The 16,392-nt window shown below is 35.4% G+C and overlaps 1 protein-coding gene across 3 annotated transcripts in view; it reads left to right on the plus strand.

Annotated features, from left to right (window-relative positions):
- LOC107663978 (dual specificity mitogen-activated protein kinase kinase 5-like) overlaps positions 1-16,392 on the plus strand; it is a 72,677-nt gene that overhangs the window by 48,037 nt on the left and 8,248 nt on the right. For all 3 annotated transcript variants that reach the window (XR_001631410.1, XM_016454421.1, XM_016454422.1), the window contains exons 20-21: positions 1,917-1,978; positions 6,225-6,270. Coding sequence is in view for 2 of the 3 variants with exons in the window: in XM_016454421.1 (XP_016309907.1) it covers positions 1,917-1,978; positions 6,225-6,270 (108 nt within the window). In the remaining variant the exon portion in view is untranslated. The remainder of the gene's footprint in view (positions 1-1,916; positions 1,979-6,224; positions 6,271-16,392) is intronic.

Consider the following 16,392-nt stretch of genomic DNA (forward strand, 5'->3'; position numbering starts at 1 on the left):
TTGCTAAGAACTTCATTTGGACAACTTTAAAGGCGATTTTCTCAATATTTAGATTTTTTTTGCACCCTCAGATTCCAGATTTTCAAATAGTTGTATCTCAGCCAAATATTGTCCTATCCTAACAAACCATACATCAATGGAAAGCTTATTTATTCAGCTTCCAGATGATGTATAAATCTCAATTTCAAAAAATTGACCCTTATGACTGGTTTTGTGGTCCTTGGTCACAAATTACAGAATTTCTCAGACACTGAAGGGATGTTTTTAGTGCATTATAGACCACACAGTGATTATATTATAAACAGTTAATTAATATATGTTTTTCTAGTTGAATTTAGTATAAATAAGTTCCAGTTTTGTCTTGATTGTGTTTGTGCTTGTGCCATTTAAGTATCATTCTGTCTTGAAGGAATATTTCTGTCTGTTTGGGGAAAATAAATGTTGATTGTAGTTTAAACATGTGGGCTTGAAAATGTTCCATTACAGTTGATTCAACTTGACAATTGAACCGCATATGTTAAAAAATAACCTATGATATATATTTGTTAATTATTTGATTTAAACAATTTTTTTTTTTTTTAGAATACCAAATGTTGAAATGACGTTTATATTTAATTACATGTTGTTGTACATGAATAAGCTAGAAATGTAAGTCTCATGAACCTAAAATATACATCACACTAACAATTTTTCTTTTTGAAAAATGTAACTGATAAATGACTTGCGTTCAGTGAGGTAGTCAGTTATGAACTCCCGAATCAGGAAGGAGTGAATGTGATTCAAACCACTAACTCTTGAGTGAGTTTGAGACAGTTTTGTGAATGAGACTTAAAAATAATGTTTTTCTTCCAATGAGTTATTCAGGCAGGCATTACTTCTAAAGTCTCCAATAACAACTCGATTTTTGTTTTTTTGTTGCATGCGCAACCTTTTTAGTCCCCTCATAACCTCGGATCAGATCATTACTTTCTGTCATCCTGCTATCCATGTGTATGTGTGTGTTTTCAAACTGCAACAAGATTGCTTGTATTGTGCAAAAAATGTTTAATTTAATTCCTACTGGCTGTTAAAGCAGTTTCTTCTTCTCTTTGTCCCTCACAAACAGACATTTCCTAAAAGAAAATCTATTCACTTTCCCTTCCAATACATCAGTCCTTCCTAAACACCTTGAATCTCAATTCTGTCTTTAACATCAAGGCTTTTGTGTCTGTGTAACATGTTGATATCATCGATTCTTTCCCCCGAGGTCATGTTAATACAAATTATGGTTATGGTTGTAATGCAAATAATCTTTTCTCTGAAACAGGCCACATTTTTTTTCTTTCTTCTCTAGTCTTAGATAAAACAGGGGCTCCAATTTCCAGAAAGTTACATTACACCGAAGATGTCTCAGTTTGATCTCGGAGGTGTCTGAATACATGCAAGAAAGCAACAATTACACCGTTAGAAATAGATCTGGAATTTGACTTTATTTCACTTGTTCCATTTGCTTTCAATGTGTCTGTTCTTTAGAAGTATCTGATTTAATTTCCTTACCCTGTTAACATTATTTGGAGGTTGAGGTCGTAACTAAATGTTCTTGTCAACTGTATGCCCTTCTGCCTTATGAGCACATGAATGGCTGTCTTGCTCTGAGAGTGTACGCTTTTTGTCTGTGAGTGTTTGTCCCATGTTCTGTGCAATCGTCCACTGTCCAACAAAAGAGGGGTTCAGGTGCTTCGAAAATTTAATATACACGGCTGCTTTTGAATGTCCGCACATGTAATACCTCATTATGGACTGTAACCCTTCTGCAAACTAGTCAAGGCCACACAAAAACTACAAGTTACACATAATCGATTTTTTTTAAATTCTGTTGTGGATATTTTTGTAAATAATAATTTTGATAATGTGTTTATTATATGTTTATTTTTTAGGATCCTCCGGTACTTCCAATTGGTCAGTTCAGTGAGAAATTTGTCCACTTCATTACACAATGGTGAGTGTTTCCAGTACCAACTGAACACCTGTTTCTTCTCTTCTATCTCTCATAAATAAATAAATCCTTATAATATTGTAATGAATTTGCATTGATAACCCACAACACAAACTATAAAAACATTTTATAAAAAAAAAAAATGAATGCATTTAGAACATGAAAAATACTGGAGCTAATCAAAGCTGCCAAATGTCTGACTGTGAAAATGATGTAATAAAGTGATAGCTGAAAGTTACTTTATGCATTTATGCCAAGAAATTATAAGGATTTATTGTTCAAACCCCCACTTTGAAACCTTTCTATGTCTAAATATGTTTGTGTGTGTATATGTATATACTGGACTTTCTACTCATCAAAGAATCTTACAAATAATATATGTATCACAGTTTTAACGCAAATAATAAGCAGCACAACTGGCTTCAGCATTGATAATAAGAAATGTTTCTTGAGCACCAAGTCAGCATATAAGAATGATTTCCAAAGAATCATGTGACACTGAAGACTAGAGTAACGGTTGTTGAAAATTCAGCTTGGCATCATTAAAATATATTAAAATAGAAGAGTTATTTAAGTTTCACAATATTACTGTTTCACTGTATTTTTGATCTAATAATTGCAGCCTTGACTTTTTCAAAAACATTTTAAAAATCTCTAACAAGTCGTGTGTAAAGCATGTAACATGTAGTGGCCTAACACACAATAGCCTTTCCTGGGTCTACACACCAGACAGTACAGTAGTTAGACTAGCTATACACAACAGTAAATATTTACCCAACATCTGTCCCTGGTTTGCTGACCTTGCTTTCTCAAACACAACCACACTCAAAATTGCCTTCCACAGGTTATGCCCCAAGAAACCAGAATTCCCCACCAACCTCTTTTGCCTGAGGGCATGGTGGGTGAAGCCAGATGTTTTGGGATTTGTTTAGCAGCTGATGTTTACCTGCAACACACTTTATTTACACAAACAGGTCACCTGGCTCACTAGTGCCACCCCTGCCTGGCACTGCTCCTCTAACATCCTCTTCTATTATTAGCCTGCTCTGAGTGTGTGTGTCATTCATCATGGTCCAAATGGGCCCCTCTGTAGGCCGCTCTGTCCCTATAATCCCTCCCATTTCTTATCTGGGTCAGCTTGACTAATTTACTTGCACTTAGGTGTGATCTGTGCCAAGGAGAATTGATAATTACTTACCTCTCCCTTTATCACTTTGAGATGCAGTTATATTAACCTCAACGGTGCAATGATAAAGATGGTGTAGAAGATATACTGGATGCATAATCTGCATTTATTAAGAAATATGGGATTTATGATTGCTCATAATACTAAGAAAACATACTGTAAACTTCCTCTTTAGTGTATTGACACTAAACTACAAATCGGCTTGTTCTCTTATTCTAGGATTGCTGATATCAGAAACCTAAATGCAGGAACATGTGATGTGATTTACATGTTCATTATGCTTATTCAGTGAGCAGACATGTGACCTGCATAGTCACAGTGAAGTAATGTAGAGATAGTCCCAAAAAACGAATTATATGAGCAAAATGAGGGACCATTTGTAGGGTTTACATGCTCTTGAAAGTATTTCCGGACACGGATTCAAGAACTAGAAAGTCCTTGAAAATAATTGAATGCTCTTGTCAGCTGGAAAACCCACAAACTTAGATGACATCTGACAATCTGCAGTCTGTGGCCCAGGTACTGAAGTGAGTGTTGTAATACAGACCAGTGTTATTTTAGCATCATTAATATACAGGTGCATCTCAATAAATTAGAATGTCGTGGAAAAGTTCATTTATTTCAGTAATTCAACTCAAATTGTGAAACTCGTGTATTAAATAAATTCAGTGCACACAGACTGAAGTAGTTTAAGTCTTTGGTTCTTTTAATTGTGATGATTTTGGCTCACATTTAACAAAAACCCACCAATTCACTATCTCAACAAATTAGAATATGGTGACATGCCAATCAGCTAATCAACTCAAAACACCTGCAAAGGTTTCCTGAGCCTTCAAAATGGTCTCTCTGTTTGGTTCACTAGGCTACACAATCATGGGGAAGACTGCTGATCTGACAGTTGTCCAGAAGACAATCATTGACACCCTTCACAAGGAGGGTAAGCCACAAACATTCATTGCCAAAGAAGCTGGCTGTTCACAGAGTGCTGTATCCAAGCATGTTAACAGAAAGTCCATGACATTCTAATTTATTGAGATGCACCTGTACTATTATAGCTTTTGGTAAGATTTTGAATTAGATTTTATTTTTGTATTTTGTTTCACTTAGTTATTTTGTTGTCATTTTTAGTATTTATTCTTTTATTCCTATTTATTAGTTTGAGTTATTTTAGTACTTCAACTGAAGGTTGGAATACACTACATGACATTTGCCGACTTCTACGTCTTGTATGATGGTCACAGACTCCATTATTCTAGCTTCAGACTTTGAGTCCATCCGGTCTGAAGAAAATAAAACATGTTTGATATTGTGAGCTGATTTTAGAACACCTCGATTTCAATTGTCACATCTTTTAGCAACAAGGCATGATTTTGAGTTTGTTGTGTTCTTAATAACTTGAAAGTCTGGTAGTGTGTGATCCTGAGTCATTTAGTGTTTGATGTCCAGTTTTATTTCTAACTATTTAAAAAGTCAGCAAGTTTTTGATGCCTGGTGTTAAAAACTGTTACAGACTAATGTATATGTATATTCACCTAATGAAGAGTTTGCGATTCATGATAAATGAACTCAGAAAAGCCAGTGTTCTTCACCAACGTATCAATATATTACACAGGCGACGTGAGATACACACTGACAGAAGACATGACTTCTTATTTGATAGAAACAGCTGTATGAGGTCAGACAGGCGGCACAAAAGTCAGTGAGTCATGATTTCAAATTCCGATTCCGATTCATTCTTGTGTAGGCTATTGCACAACACCCCCAGAAAATCTTGACAAATTGTAAGCATTAAGATTGCTATACTGAGCTTGCATGTTCACATATTAAATATTACACTTGATGTGTTATAAGGGCCTTCAGGTACACCATGTATACTGGATGGCAGGTACTTGAAAAGGTCCTTGCATCTGGTGTTCATTAAAGACTGGGAACCCTGAATTTGTCAAATCTTGTGCTGTTTCTGGCTGACTGTGTGCAGCACCTGCTGCTATAAAGTCCTTTGATATGCTTTCAAACAGAGTGACTAAAGTTTATTTTTCACAAGGTCCCTGATCACTTCAGTCTGACCTTAACAGTTTCAGTGGCACATTTCAACATGGATTGTTTTGTGAACTTGTCTTAAGAGGTTGGTATTGAAGGAGATGTGCAGTGCAAAATATATTGAACACTTATTGTACATGCATAGACACCGTCTATATAAAAAGCCTTAAAGGGTTAGTTCACCCAAAAATGAAAATTCTGTCATTAATTACTCACCCCCGTTGTGTTCCAAACCCGTAATACCTTCGTTCATCTTCGGAACACAATTTAAGATATTTTTGATGAAATCTGAGAGCTCAATTTAAGATATTTTTGATGAAATCTTTCACTTTCACTTGTGTTCCGAAGATGAGCGAAGGTCTTACGGGTTTCGAACAACACACGGGTGAGTAATTAATGACAGAATTTTCATTTTTGGGTGAACTAACCCTTTAAAAGCACACAGCAAAAATTAGCCCATTTAATTCTGATCCATTTAAAAGGTCAGAATGAAGTTGAATAAAAAGTCAGGAAATCGAAATAGTTTTGTGCACAAAAACCCTGTCTAATGTTACGAGTATTGAAGGGGGGGAAATAAAATGAGTATAAAAAGTATATTTTATATCAGACCTTTAAAAGCCTATATAAAGATTAAATCCTTGCTGTCTAGTGTTATTATGAGAGTCATACTTTCAATACATTGACAGATAAATTGGCCAATATTTGATGAAAAACACTATTACTGTAAAAAAAAAAAACTTGCCCCTTTTAAACTTGAACTCTATTAATTTACTAACTGCTTGTTTTCTTTAAAAAAAAAAAACTAACACTAGCTTCTCTATTCTTTTTTTATTCTATCTATTTGTTTTCTTTTTATTTATTATACAATTAACAAAAGCAAAAAAGTCAAGGTTTGGCCTCCTCAATCATACCTTAAGGAGTTCTGACGCTTCTTTTGCGTTCATCCTTTTGAATTAACAGAGGATAATTAATTACTATACGTGGAATCACACACAATGACCTCTTCTGCTTTTGTTCCCATAGTATGAGGAAGCAACCCAAAGAAAGACCAGCTCCAAATAATCTTATGGTGAGTCTCTTTTCCACTCTTTCACATTTTCCCCCTTAAGTCCAAATCAGCCTTCAAGAGGATTAGAACATGAAATGCCAATTATTCTATGGATGGAGTAAGTGAATGGGTATATTCAGTGGTAGGAAGGCTTTTGTCGGGACTCTGTGTAAGGGTTTGGGTAAAACCTTGACCTTTTAGTTTCGTCTGGATTTTGTTTGAAAACTTAATCTGTCCTGTGTTACATACTCCACTAATCTGCACCATGCAAGTAACTTTTATGACCATCAGGCTATTGGTTTAAATTTTTTTAAGTGTTGTGTAACCTTTGAGTCCTCTGCTGTGGATTCAGCCGAGGAAGGACAAACAAGCAGCAGGATGCTATGTGTGTTTGTGAAGGGCACATGACTATTAGTTGCTATCGGATAAAAAGGTGCTTGGGCATTGTGAGGCGTTAAACGCCTCTAAACGTTTACATTTGAACATCTTTAAAAGATGCGTATACATTTGAATGTTTTTGGTAATCTAAGCACTTCTTGAGGCTTCTCCCATTAGGAGATATAAAAGGGGAAAAAAATTTAACTAATAACCACAAAACATTTATAATATATAATAGATATCTTGTGTTTAAAGAAATGGACGAATATCAAAGTCCTCATTTAATCCTCTAGGGGACAACGTGTCTAGTGTATAAATCCAGAAGGCCTCATGCTGTAAAAGCAATTTGTTGATATCACTTAACTACCTCAATGCCTATGTACTATGTATTAACCCCTAGAGGATTAAATGAGGACTTTGATATTCGTCCATTTCTTTAAACACAAGATATCTATTTACAGTGGTGTGAAAAAGTGTTGGCCCCCTTCCTGATTTCTCTTTTACTAATATTTAAATTTGTTTGATGATCTGAAACATTAAAGTGTGACAAACATGCAAAATAAATCAGGAAGGGGGCCAACACTTTTTCACACCACTGTATATATAATGAATGTTTTGTGGTTATTAGTTGAATTTATGTACGTAGGCAGGTATCAATTTATGTTATTGAACAATACATTGAGAATTGTATTCTTGTATTTTGCATAGCTTCATATGTTTTGTTTTGTTGTTTGTTTAAATTTTTTTTCTTTGTTTTTCTCCTTGGTTGATATGTCATTGTTTTGGTATTATTATTATTATCATGATAATATTGTACGGTCATGTGACCTTTGATCACCTGGAGGTAGGCCTGTAAAGATTGGTACATCAGTGTTGTTCATTTGTCTGATGAAGAGCCTGCATGCTCGAAACGTCACACACACTATGCGACAGTTCTTTTAAAATAAATTTGATACTTTTGGAGCTTTGGTGTTGCCGACTTTACATTTAAAAATGTTTCCACTTGTTTCTTAGTCGAGCACCCAGGTATAAAAGGGACAATACAATGTCATCAGTTTCATGAAGGGAATTTTCACAGATGTAAACTTTTTTGAGATCGTCAGCCAGAGTTTAATTAAAAAAAAGAGTTTGAAACAAGCTTTTAATGTTAAAAATGTCTGATCAGCGGGATCAGATTAATTTCAGATGCATTTCATAGCTCTCTGAATTTAGAAAGAATTCACATGCTTAAAGGGTTAGTTCACCCAAAAATGAAAATTCTGTCATTAATTACTCACCCTCATGTCGTTTCAAACCCATAAGACCTTCGTTCATCTTCGGAACACAAATTAAGATATTTTTGATGGAATCTGAGAGCTGTCTGACCCTGCATAGACAGCAACGCAACTGAAATGTTCCCAAGTCCAGAGACGTAGCAAGGAGATCGGTAAAATAATCCATGTGACATCAGTGGTTCAACCGCAATTATACGAAGCTACCAGAATACTTTTTGTGCGCAAAAGAAAATAAAAATGACTTTATTCAACAATTCGTCTCCTCCGCATCACCCTGTAGTGCCATTTTGGAGAGTATATATATATTTATGTAAACATAATTAAAACATAATTGTAATTTTTTACAACCGCTAGCTCTAATGCTTTCTAACTCAAAAACTAAGTTAAAAAAAACACTTGAGGCTGTCTACACTGGACACAACAAAGCGACCATTGCAGATCATTTGAACTTTGAGTCAGTATGTCATAAATAGAACAAAGCATCGGTTTACTGTCAGGGATTTGTCATGTTGTGTCACGCCACATCCACTGTAGACAGCATCACTGATTATAATGGGTTCTACTGTATTGTGTCGCGTCCGGTGTAGATGTGGTGTTAATTCTATTTCTGTGCCAGTTGGAACAACTCAAATTCCTCCAGTGGCTGGGCTGAGTAGGTTGCGTGTCGGCTTACACTGTCACAGAAGTTAGCCTTTAAAAGCTGTCAGCACAGCAGCTGGATTTTCTCAGACCACGGACAGCACAGTCCACAGAGATCTGACTGCTAATGCAGAGAGCATGCGTGTGATACCTGTGCTTCAGTGTTTGCTCACTCACTATCGAGTTAAACTCTATCAGGAGGGTGATAGACAGACAGTCTCCACTTTCAATGATGCTTAGCATTTAACTCATCGCTCTGAGAACAAATGAAAATTTTTCTTTATCCTCTAATATCAGATGTCTGGCTATTTGCACTATTATTAAAACACATACTTTGTCTTTTTTGACTGATGTAATATGCTGCAAATTTTTGAGTCAGATGTTTTTTTTTCAGTGCTTATTTATCTAGCAGGGATGCATTAAACAGATTAAGTGACATTTATAGTTTTACAAAAGATTTCTATTAAAAATAAATGCTGTTATTTTGACAAAAAGTCCAACATTTTAACATGGATAATAATAATGATGTTTCTTGAGCACCAAATCAGCATATTAATATGATTTCTGAAGCTCATGTGACACTGAAGACTGGAGTAATGACTGCTGGTAATTCAGCTTTGGTATCACAGGAATAAATTACATTTTAAAAATATATTTAAATAGAAAACATTTCTTTTAAATTGGAAGAATATTTCATATATTTAACTCTGTTTACTCTATTATTGATTCAGGGTTTGTACGGGTGCTTGAATTTTAACGTAGTATTTTCAAGGTTTGAAAAGTGCTTGGATTTTTAAAAAAGTGCTTGAAATTGCAATTGCATTGGTTTTATAATAATTTGCTTTATTACTGAATAATGTTAGTTCACTTTTTAGACAAAATGCCTTTTGCATAAAATGAAAACAGCTCCCCTCGACTCTGCACATGTGTTCAAAATGCTGTATTCATGCAGTTCCAAAAGCACCACTTAGTCGCAGACAGAACCTCACATTTTAGCCTTTAAACAATTTTTTAGATATTGGTTGAGTCAAAAGTGTAAAGAATTATTTTAATTTAAAGCAAACACACATCTTACTGTCTAGACAGATTTTTGAAGGCACATTAGCTTATTGTTCTGAACAAAAACAGCAGACGGGCTTATTGAAAATGCAAATTCATCCTCTGCCACCAGAGCCGCTGAGAAACAAAATAATTCTTTATACTTTTGACTCATCCCTTTTCTTTATTTCTTAAAAATATTTTAAAGGCTGAAATGTGAGGTTTGTCACTTTATAAATCTCTTTCTATTTGTGAAAACCTGTATTTGAACTGCAAATCATGGTTTTTTGCAGGTTTTTGCATTTTATGGTTTAATATGTTACAATAGACATTGCCTTACCCCACTCATACGGTATTTCTTTTATTTGTGCAGGTCTTAAAAAGCCTTACATTTTATTTTAAAAATCCTGCATATACCCTGTAAATTCATTCTTTCTTTCTTTTTATTTTATAATTTATATAGGCATTTTATATTATGGAATGCTAGATGCAATCCAGGCTGGTGATTTTTAATAGCACAATAACATCTGATTTAAAGTTAAAAAAAAAACTCAAGTGTGTGTGTAAACATGTAATTTACCACAGTTTAAAATGCTGGAAAAGCTTGAAAACACACCTTGAAAGTGCTTGAAAAGTGCTTGAATTTGAAAAAGGTGTAAGAACCCTGTTGATTAATCAAATGCAGCATTGGAGGTGTAAGAGACATAATATTCAAAAAAAAAATTTTACAAAATCTTACAGATCCCAAACTTTTGAATCATTCTGTTTAGCTAAAACTATTTAAAAATTATTTTTAGTAATTAAAGTGCCCCTATTATGGGTAATGAAAGGTTCATATTTTGACATGCATGCAAGGTCAAAAAACACTTTCATTGTCTTATAATATGCATTTATTTTTACCTTACTTGCTCAATGACTTCCAAATGATTTGCTCAACGACTCATTTTTCCAAACCCTCTTTTGTGTGACGCTAATCTGCGGTGATTGGTCCGATTGGTCTCATTTTCATTTCATCATGCCTGTAATGCCTGATAAAGCAGCTTTTGTGAGTGCAGTGCTGCTTTGTGTACAGCGTTACCAGGGAAACCGCTATTTTTACCGCTCCAAAAGCAGCACCTAGTGCCAAAGAATGAATTTGCATTTTCATTCAGACCAACGCGAATAGACCAACAAGTGGGCGGGCAATGTGCTAATGTTTCATGTTGACGTCAATATGAAACGGCTTGGGATTCGTTTTAAAAACGACTCATTTCAATGATTCAGAATCGACTCTTTCTTTTGAGAGACAATAATTTTATACACGGTGCACTTTCAGATTTAAAACTTTGCAGAATGTGTTCATTCAGAGCTGTTACACACTGCATTAAAGGTAATTTCCAAAAATCCATAATAGGGGCACTTTAAGATCAGAAAAACCGTATATACGTTAGTTTTAGTTAGTCACAGTGCAGTGATTGACATCTTTCTCTCTCATTGTCACTCAACCTTTTAGCACCTTTTGTCCCCGCCTGGCCTTTGCCATCCCCCCTTTCCCTGCGGGCTGTCCAGGGGGCTCAGCTGCAGCAGATATGAGCCTCAGCCAGGGACAAAAAGCTGAAAGAGTCCCACTAGCTCGCCGAATCTGTCACAGTGCTCCTGTAGCCACCCCCTTGTTTCCTGATTGTGTGGGCTGATGAGCTAAGGAGCGATTGATTACATTCATGTGTTTTAAGACCCATGGGAGCGGCCTTTAAAAAGACACACAGTCTCGCTGAATGCCAGTGGCCCGTGCCGTGGGGATTCGGATGAGAACAGGCTTTGAAAGCCCTCTGACACCGCTCTGATGACTTGTTTACACATTAGCACGCCGAAGAGCTTCTAGAACTCCCCCGAGGGTAATCCTACCTTTTAGCTCCCTGACACTGTGTCTGTCTGCCTTCTCTGCCTCTCGCCCACCCCCCTGAGAATGGGGGTCTTCAAAGCTGCCGGACTCTCTTTGCCACAAAGACTTGGTCAAATGTTAAAGATCAGATCGTCAGAATAAATCAATCGATTTGATTTTAATTTAGCTTGGGCAGTTATTAGAGTTTGATAAAAGTCACTTTATATGCGGTTGTCTTTATAAAGAAATATTACAAATGGGAATTTTTAAAGAATTTAATAGTTTCTCTTCCGATTCCTCTTAATGATTCCAGTTTACATTAATGTAATCCAGTTACATTAATGATTAATGGAAGGAATCTGCTGACTAAATCGATAATATATACACTATCATTCAAACGTTTGTGTTCGGTAAGATGTTTTAATGTTTTTGAAAGCAAGCTCTTATGCTCACCAAGAACTCATTCTAATTTGCTGATTTGGTGCTCAAGAAACATTTCTTCTTATTATCAGTTTAAAAACAGTTGTGCTGCCTAATGTTTTTGTGAAAATCGTGATACTTTTTTTTCCGAATTATTTTATGAATATATATTTTTTGTATTTATTATAAATGTCTTTACTGTCACCTTTGATCAATTTAATGCATCCTTGCTAAATAAAAGTATTAATTAATTAATTTTTTTAAACTCACCCCGGTATTTCAAAAGTAGTTTTAAACTTCTTTACCAATGCTGATTTAAATCATAGAGTTATAAGCTGCATGTTTTACTAGAGTCAAGCAACATTGTGTATTCAGTTTTCTGAAAACATTGAGTTTGAAACACAGACCTGTTTTGGAGATCTATCTGAGAAATGACTGGCTGTTGTTGACATGTTAGTTTCATAGGTGGCAGTCAACCCTCCCGTCTCACTCACAGACGGAGTGTTAGCTTAACGATAATTGAAGTAGTCTTACCCTGTAGCTTTTTAATCCAGATAGATGGTCTGTCCCATGGTGCCTGCTGAATTAAAAGATCAGCATTTATGAAATCTTAACATTATCCAAGAGCTCATATTCATCGTCCTGTGTCCAGTGGGAGCAGGTCATTAGTATGCAAATCTGAAAAGACCTAGTTATTACTCTGACTTCTTCGCCTTCCTTAGTCTGTTTCTCTCTCTCATGTTTTCTCTCGGCTTCAATATCGGCCTTGTGCATGCACACACGCAAAATGACACGCATTACGCAGAGCTGTCGCTGTTCGCCAACACATTCTAATGAGGTGATGACCAACCACTTGTTATAATTGCTTTGGACTCCTTTTAATTTTCAAGCTTATTAATCATATGTAGTTATTTAAAATTGCATAAATTAATCTTAGATTTAAAAGCCTTTAACAGACTCAAAACAATTAAAGAGAGAGGTGAGATTTCCCCTGGGTTTGGCAGTTTTACTTTAATAGAGAATTCAGGTGATTATCACACTTTGATATAGGGCTGTGATTAATGTAGTCACACTTTTAAATGAGATTTTCCCATTTATTTATTTTTTTGTTCACGTGTTGGAAAGGTAAAGCCGGGAGACGATAATGACCTAACTAACAGAGTATTTATATGGTCTCTCCACTCTGCAAGTGTGCTAAGTTAGCAGCAGGTGGGTTAATTAATGGAGGTCCTGTTTCTGGCATGCTCCAGCACACAAACACACACACACGCACACCCGCACACCCAACAGAAGGACACACAGGTGGTGTGGTTTGTGTGTATGTGATCCGTCTCACCACAGCCAAACAAGCAGGTGACCATCTAAGCTCTGATTTATTTCAGGTCGACAGAGACACATCCAAATGTATGTATGTTTGCATTAGTTAGCAGACCTGTTGCATCCTATCAATTTGCATTCTGATAGATAAATAGTTACTATAGCTAACTAAAATTAAGACCTCAATTTTTGTAGCTTATAAAATAAAATAGTATATACAGGTAAAGTAAATTAAAATATTAAAAATAGATATTTTAGCTAGTTGCCAAGGCAACATTTCTCATTAATAATATAGTTTAACTTTATGCACTAAAATAACTCAAATAAAAATTAATAAAAAATATATACACATGTATATAGAAAAACTAACAAGCACACAAAAAAAATACTAAAACTTTAAAATGAAAATGAAATGGAAAATACAACAATAAAAACTGATTAAAAAACAACCCTTAATATCTTAGTGATACTAAAATATTGTTAATGTGCTTAGGCTCTGATTGTTTCTTTAACTTTAGCCACTTTAATGTCTGATTGGTTGATTTTATTACAACTTTTTGGTTTTTGGTATATGAAATCACATTAAAATGTTTTACCATGCCTTCATCATTTTGTCACTTTTTAACTGTCTTTTATGTAATAATTATATATTTTTAACCTGGTCAGAAATATGAAAATCCACAACAAAAAATATTAAGTTTAAAATAATGATAATCTAAACAAATTAAATGCTGAAATAAACCATTTTTATATTTATTTTGTGAAAATGATTTATATCAATTTTTTAAAATATGACTGTCCCACAGCTGTAGCATCATTTCCAATAAACATAGCAATTTTGTCCTAATAGCATTTTTGGAAAAGTGTACTTGTAGTGGAAATATTCATTCATATATATTTCTGTCAGGACCACTATCCTCAAAGATGATTGACAATTAGCATACAGTTTGGATTGGCGGTATGGTTCTGTTCTGGGCAAGAACTCCCTGCGCCTCCATGCAGTCTAGCATGGATGAGAGCAGGGAGAGCAGCAATAACCCCCAGGGTAAACAGAACAGAACCAACATAAATGTATTGCAGATATTGTTAAAGTTCAATCATTTTCTGTACACATTTTAGAATTAGTCTGATTCAAGGAGAATCAGAAGGCTGAATCCCGACTGACAGAGGAGGAGTTGGGGATGGAGGAGGGTAGTTAGCTATTGAGCAATGCGAAAACTGCTGATAATACTGAGGGACCTTATGTATGAATGCTTAGATAGGTGTCGTATTCCCATAGGTAGATGGGGATCAGCTGAAGGTCAGCTGATGCGAGCTTGACTAACATGCCCTGCCAGAACTAACGCTACGCTTGATGGGCCATTTTTACAGGACGCACCCTTGCCAGCATTTCTATATTGCCTAAAATATACAGGTTTTGGCTGTTTGCACTGTGCAGATCGATCGTTGCATGACATAATTTCACGAGAGCTATAGAGAGCAGAGCAGACGGATCCTTATACTTTTAAAGGGGTCATATGATGCTTTTTTAAAGATCATTATTTTGTGTATTTGGTGTAACAGAATATGTTGACCTGCCTAATGTTTTTGTGAAAATCGTGATACTTTTTTTTCCGAATTATTTTATGAATATATATTTTTTGTATTTATTATAAATGTCTTTACTGTCACCTTTGATCAATTTAATGCATCCTTGCTAAATAAAAGTATTAATTAATTAATTTTTTTAAACTCACCCCGGTATTTCAAAAGTAGTTTTAAACTTCTTTACCAATGCTGATTTAAATCATAGAGTTATAAGCTGCATGTTTTACTAGAGTCAAGCAACATTGTGTATTCAGTTTTCTGAAAACATTGAGTTTGAAACACAGACCTGTTTTGGAGATCTATCTGAGAAATGACTGGCTGTTGTTGACATGTTAGTTTCATAGGTGGCAGTCAACCCTCCCGTCTCACTCACAGACGGAGTGTTAGCTTAACGATAATTGAAGTAGTCTTACCCTGTAGCTTTTTAATCCAGATAGATGGTCTGTCCCATGGTGACTGCTGAATTAAAAGATCAGCATTTATGAAATCTTAGCATTGTCCAAGAGCTCATGTACATCATCCTGTGTCCAGTGGGAGCAGGTCGTTAGTATGCAAATCTGAAAAGACCTAGTTATTACTCTGACTTCTTCGCCTTCCTTAGTCTGTTTCTCTCTCTCATGTTTTCTCTCGGCTTCAATATCGGCCTTGTGCATGCACACACGCAAAATGACACGCATTACGCCGAGCTGTCGCTGTTCGCCAACACATTCTAATGAGGTGATGACCAACCACTTGTTATAATTGCTTTGGACTCCTTTTAATTTTCAAGCTTATTAATCATATGTAGTTATTTAAAATTGCATAAATTAATCTTAGATTAAAAAGCCTTTAACAGACTCAAAACAATTAAAGAGAGAGGTGAGATTTCCCCTGGGTTTGGCAGTTTTACTTTAATAGAGAATTCAGGTGATTATCACACTTTGATATGGGGCTGTGATTAATGTAGCCACACTTTTAAATGAGATTTTCCCATTTATTTATTTTTTTGTTCACGTGTTGGAAAGGTAAAGCCGGGAGACGATAATGACCTAACTAACAGAGTATTTATATGGTCTCTCCACTCTGCAAGTGTGCTAAGTTAGCAGCAGGTGGGTTAATTAATGGAGGTCCTGTTTCTGGCATGCTCCAGCACACAAACACACACACACGCACACCCGCACACCCAACAGAAGGACACACAGGTGGTGTGGTTTGTGTGTATGTGATCCGTCTCACCACAGCCAAACAAGCAGGTGACCATCTAAGCTCTGATTTATTTCAGGTCGGCAGAGACGCATCCTAATGTATGCATCCTAAACTAATGTTTGCATTAGTTAGCAGACCTGCACATCAATTTGCTTTCTGCTAGATACATGCTTATTATAGCTAAATAAAGCTATTTTTTGCATGACCTGAAATAGGGATGTAACGGTATGAAAATTTCATATCACCATTATAGTGACCAAAGTTATCACGATTATCAATATTATCACGGTTTTGTTCAAATTAGATGAAAACGTTCAAAAAGAACTGATACACACACTGAAAACATTTCAACATTCAATTTTTATATTTGAAAATCAACAAACAACAAATACAATTAGCAGCTATATGCACTTTTTTTGCATAAAAATTAAATTAACATTAACA

The sequence above is a fragment of the Sinocyclocheilus anshuiensis genome, unplaced genomic scaffold, assembly GCF_001515605.1.
Source record: "Sinocyclocheilus anshuiensis isolate Anshui unplaced genomic scaffold, SAMN03320099.WGS_v1.1 scaffold2129, whole genome shotgun sequence".
NCBI classification, from domain to species: Eukaryota; Metazoa; Chordata; class Actinopteri; order Cypriniformes; family Cyprinidae; genus Sinocyclocheilus; species Sinocyclocheilus anshuiensis.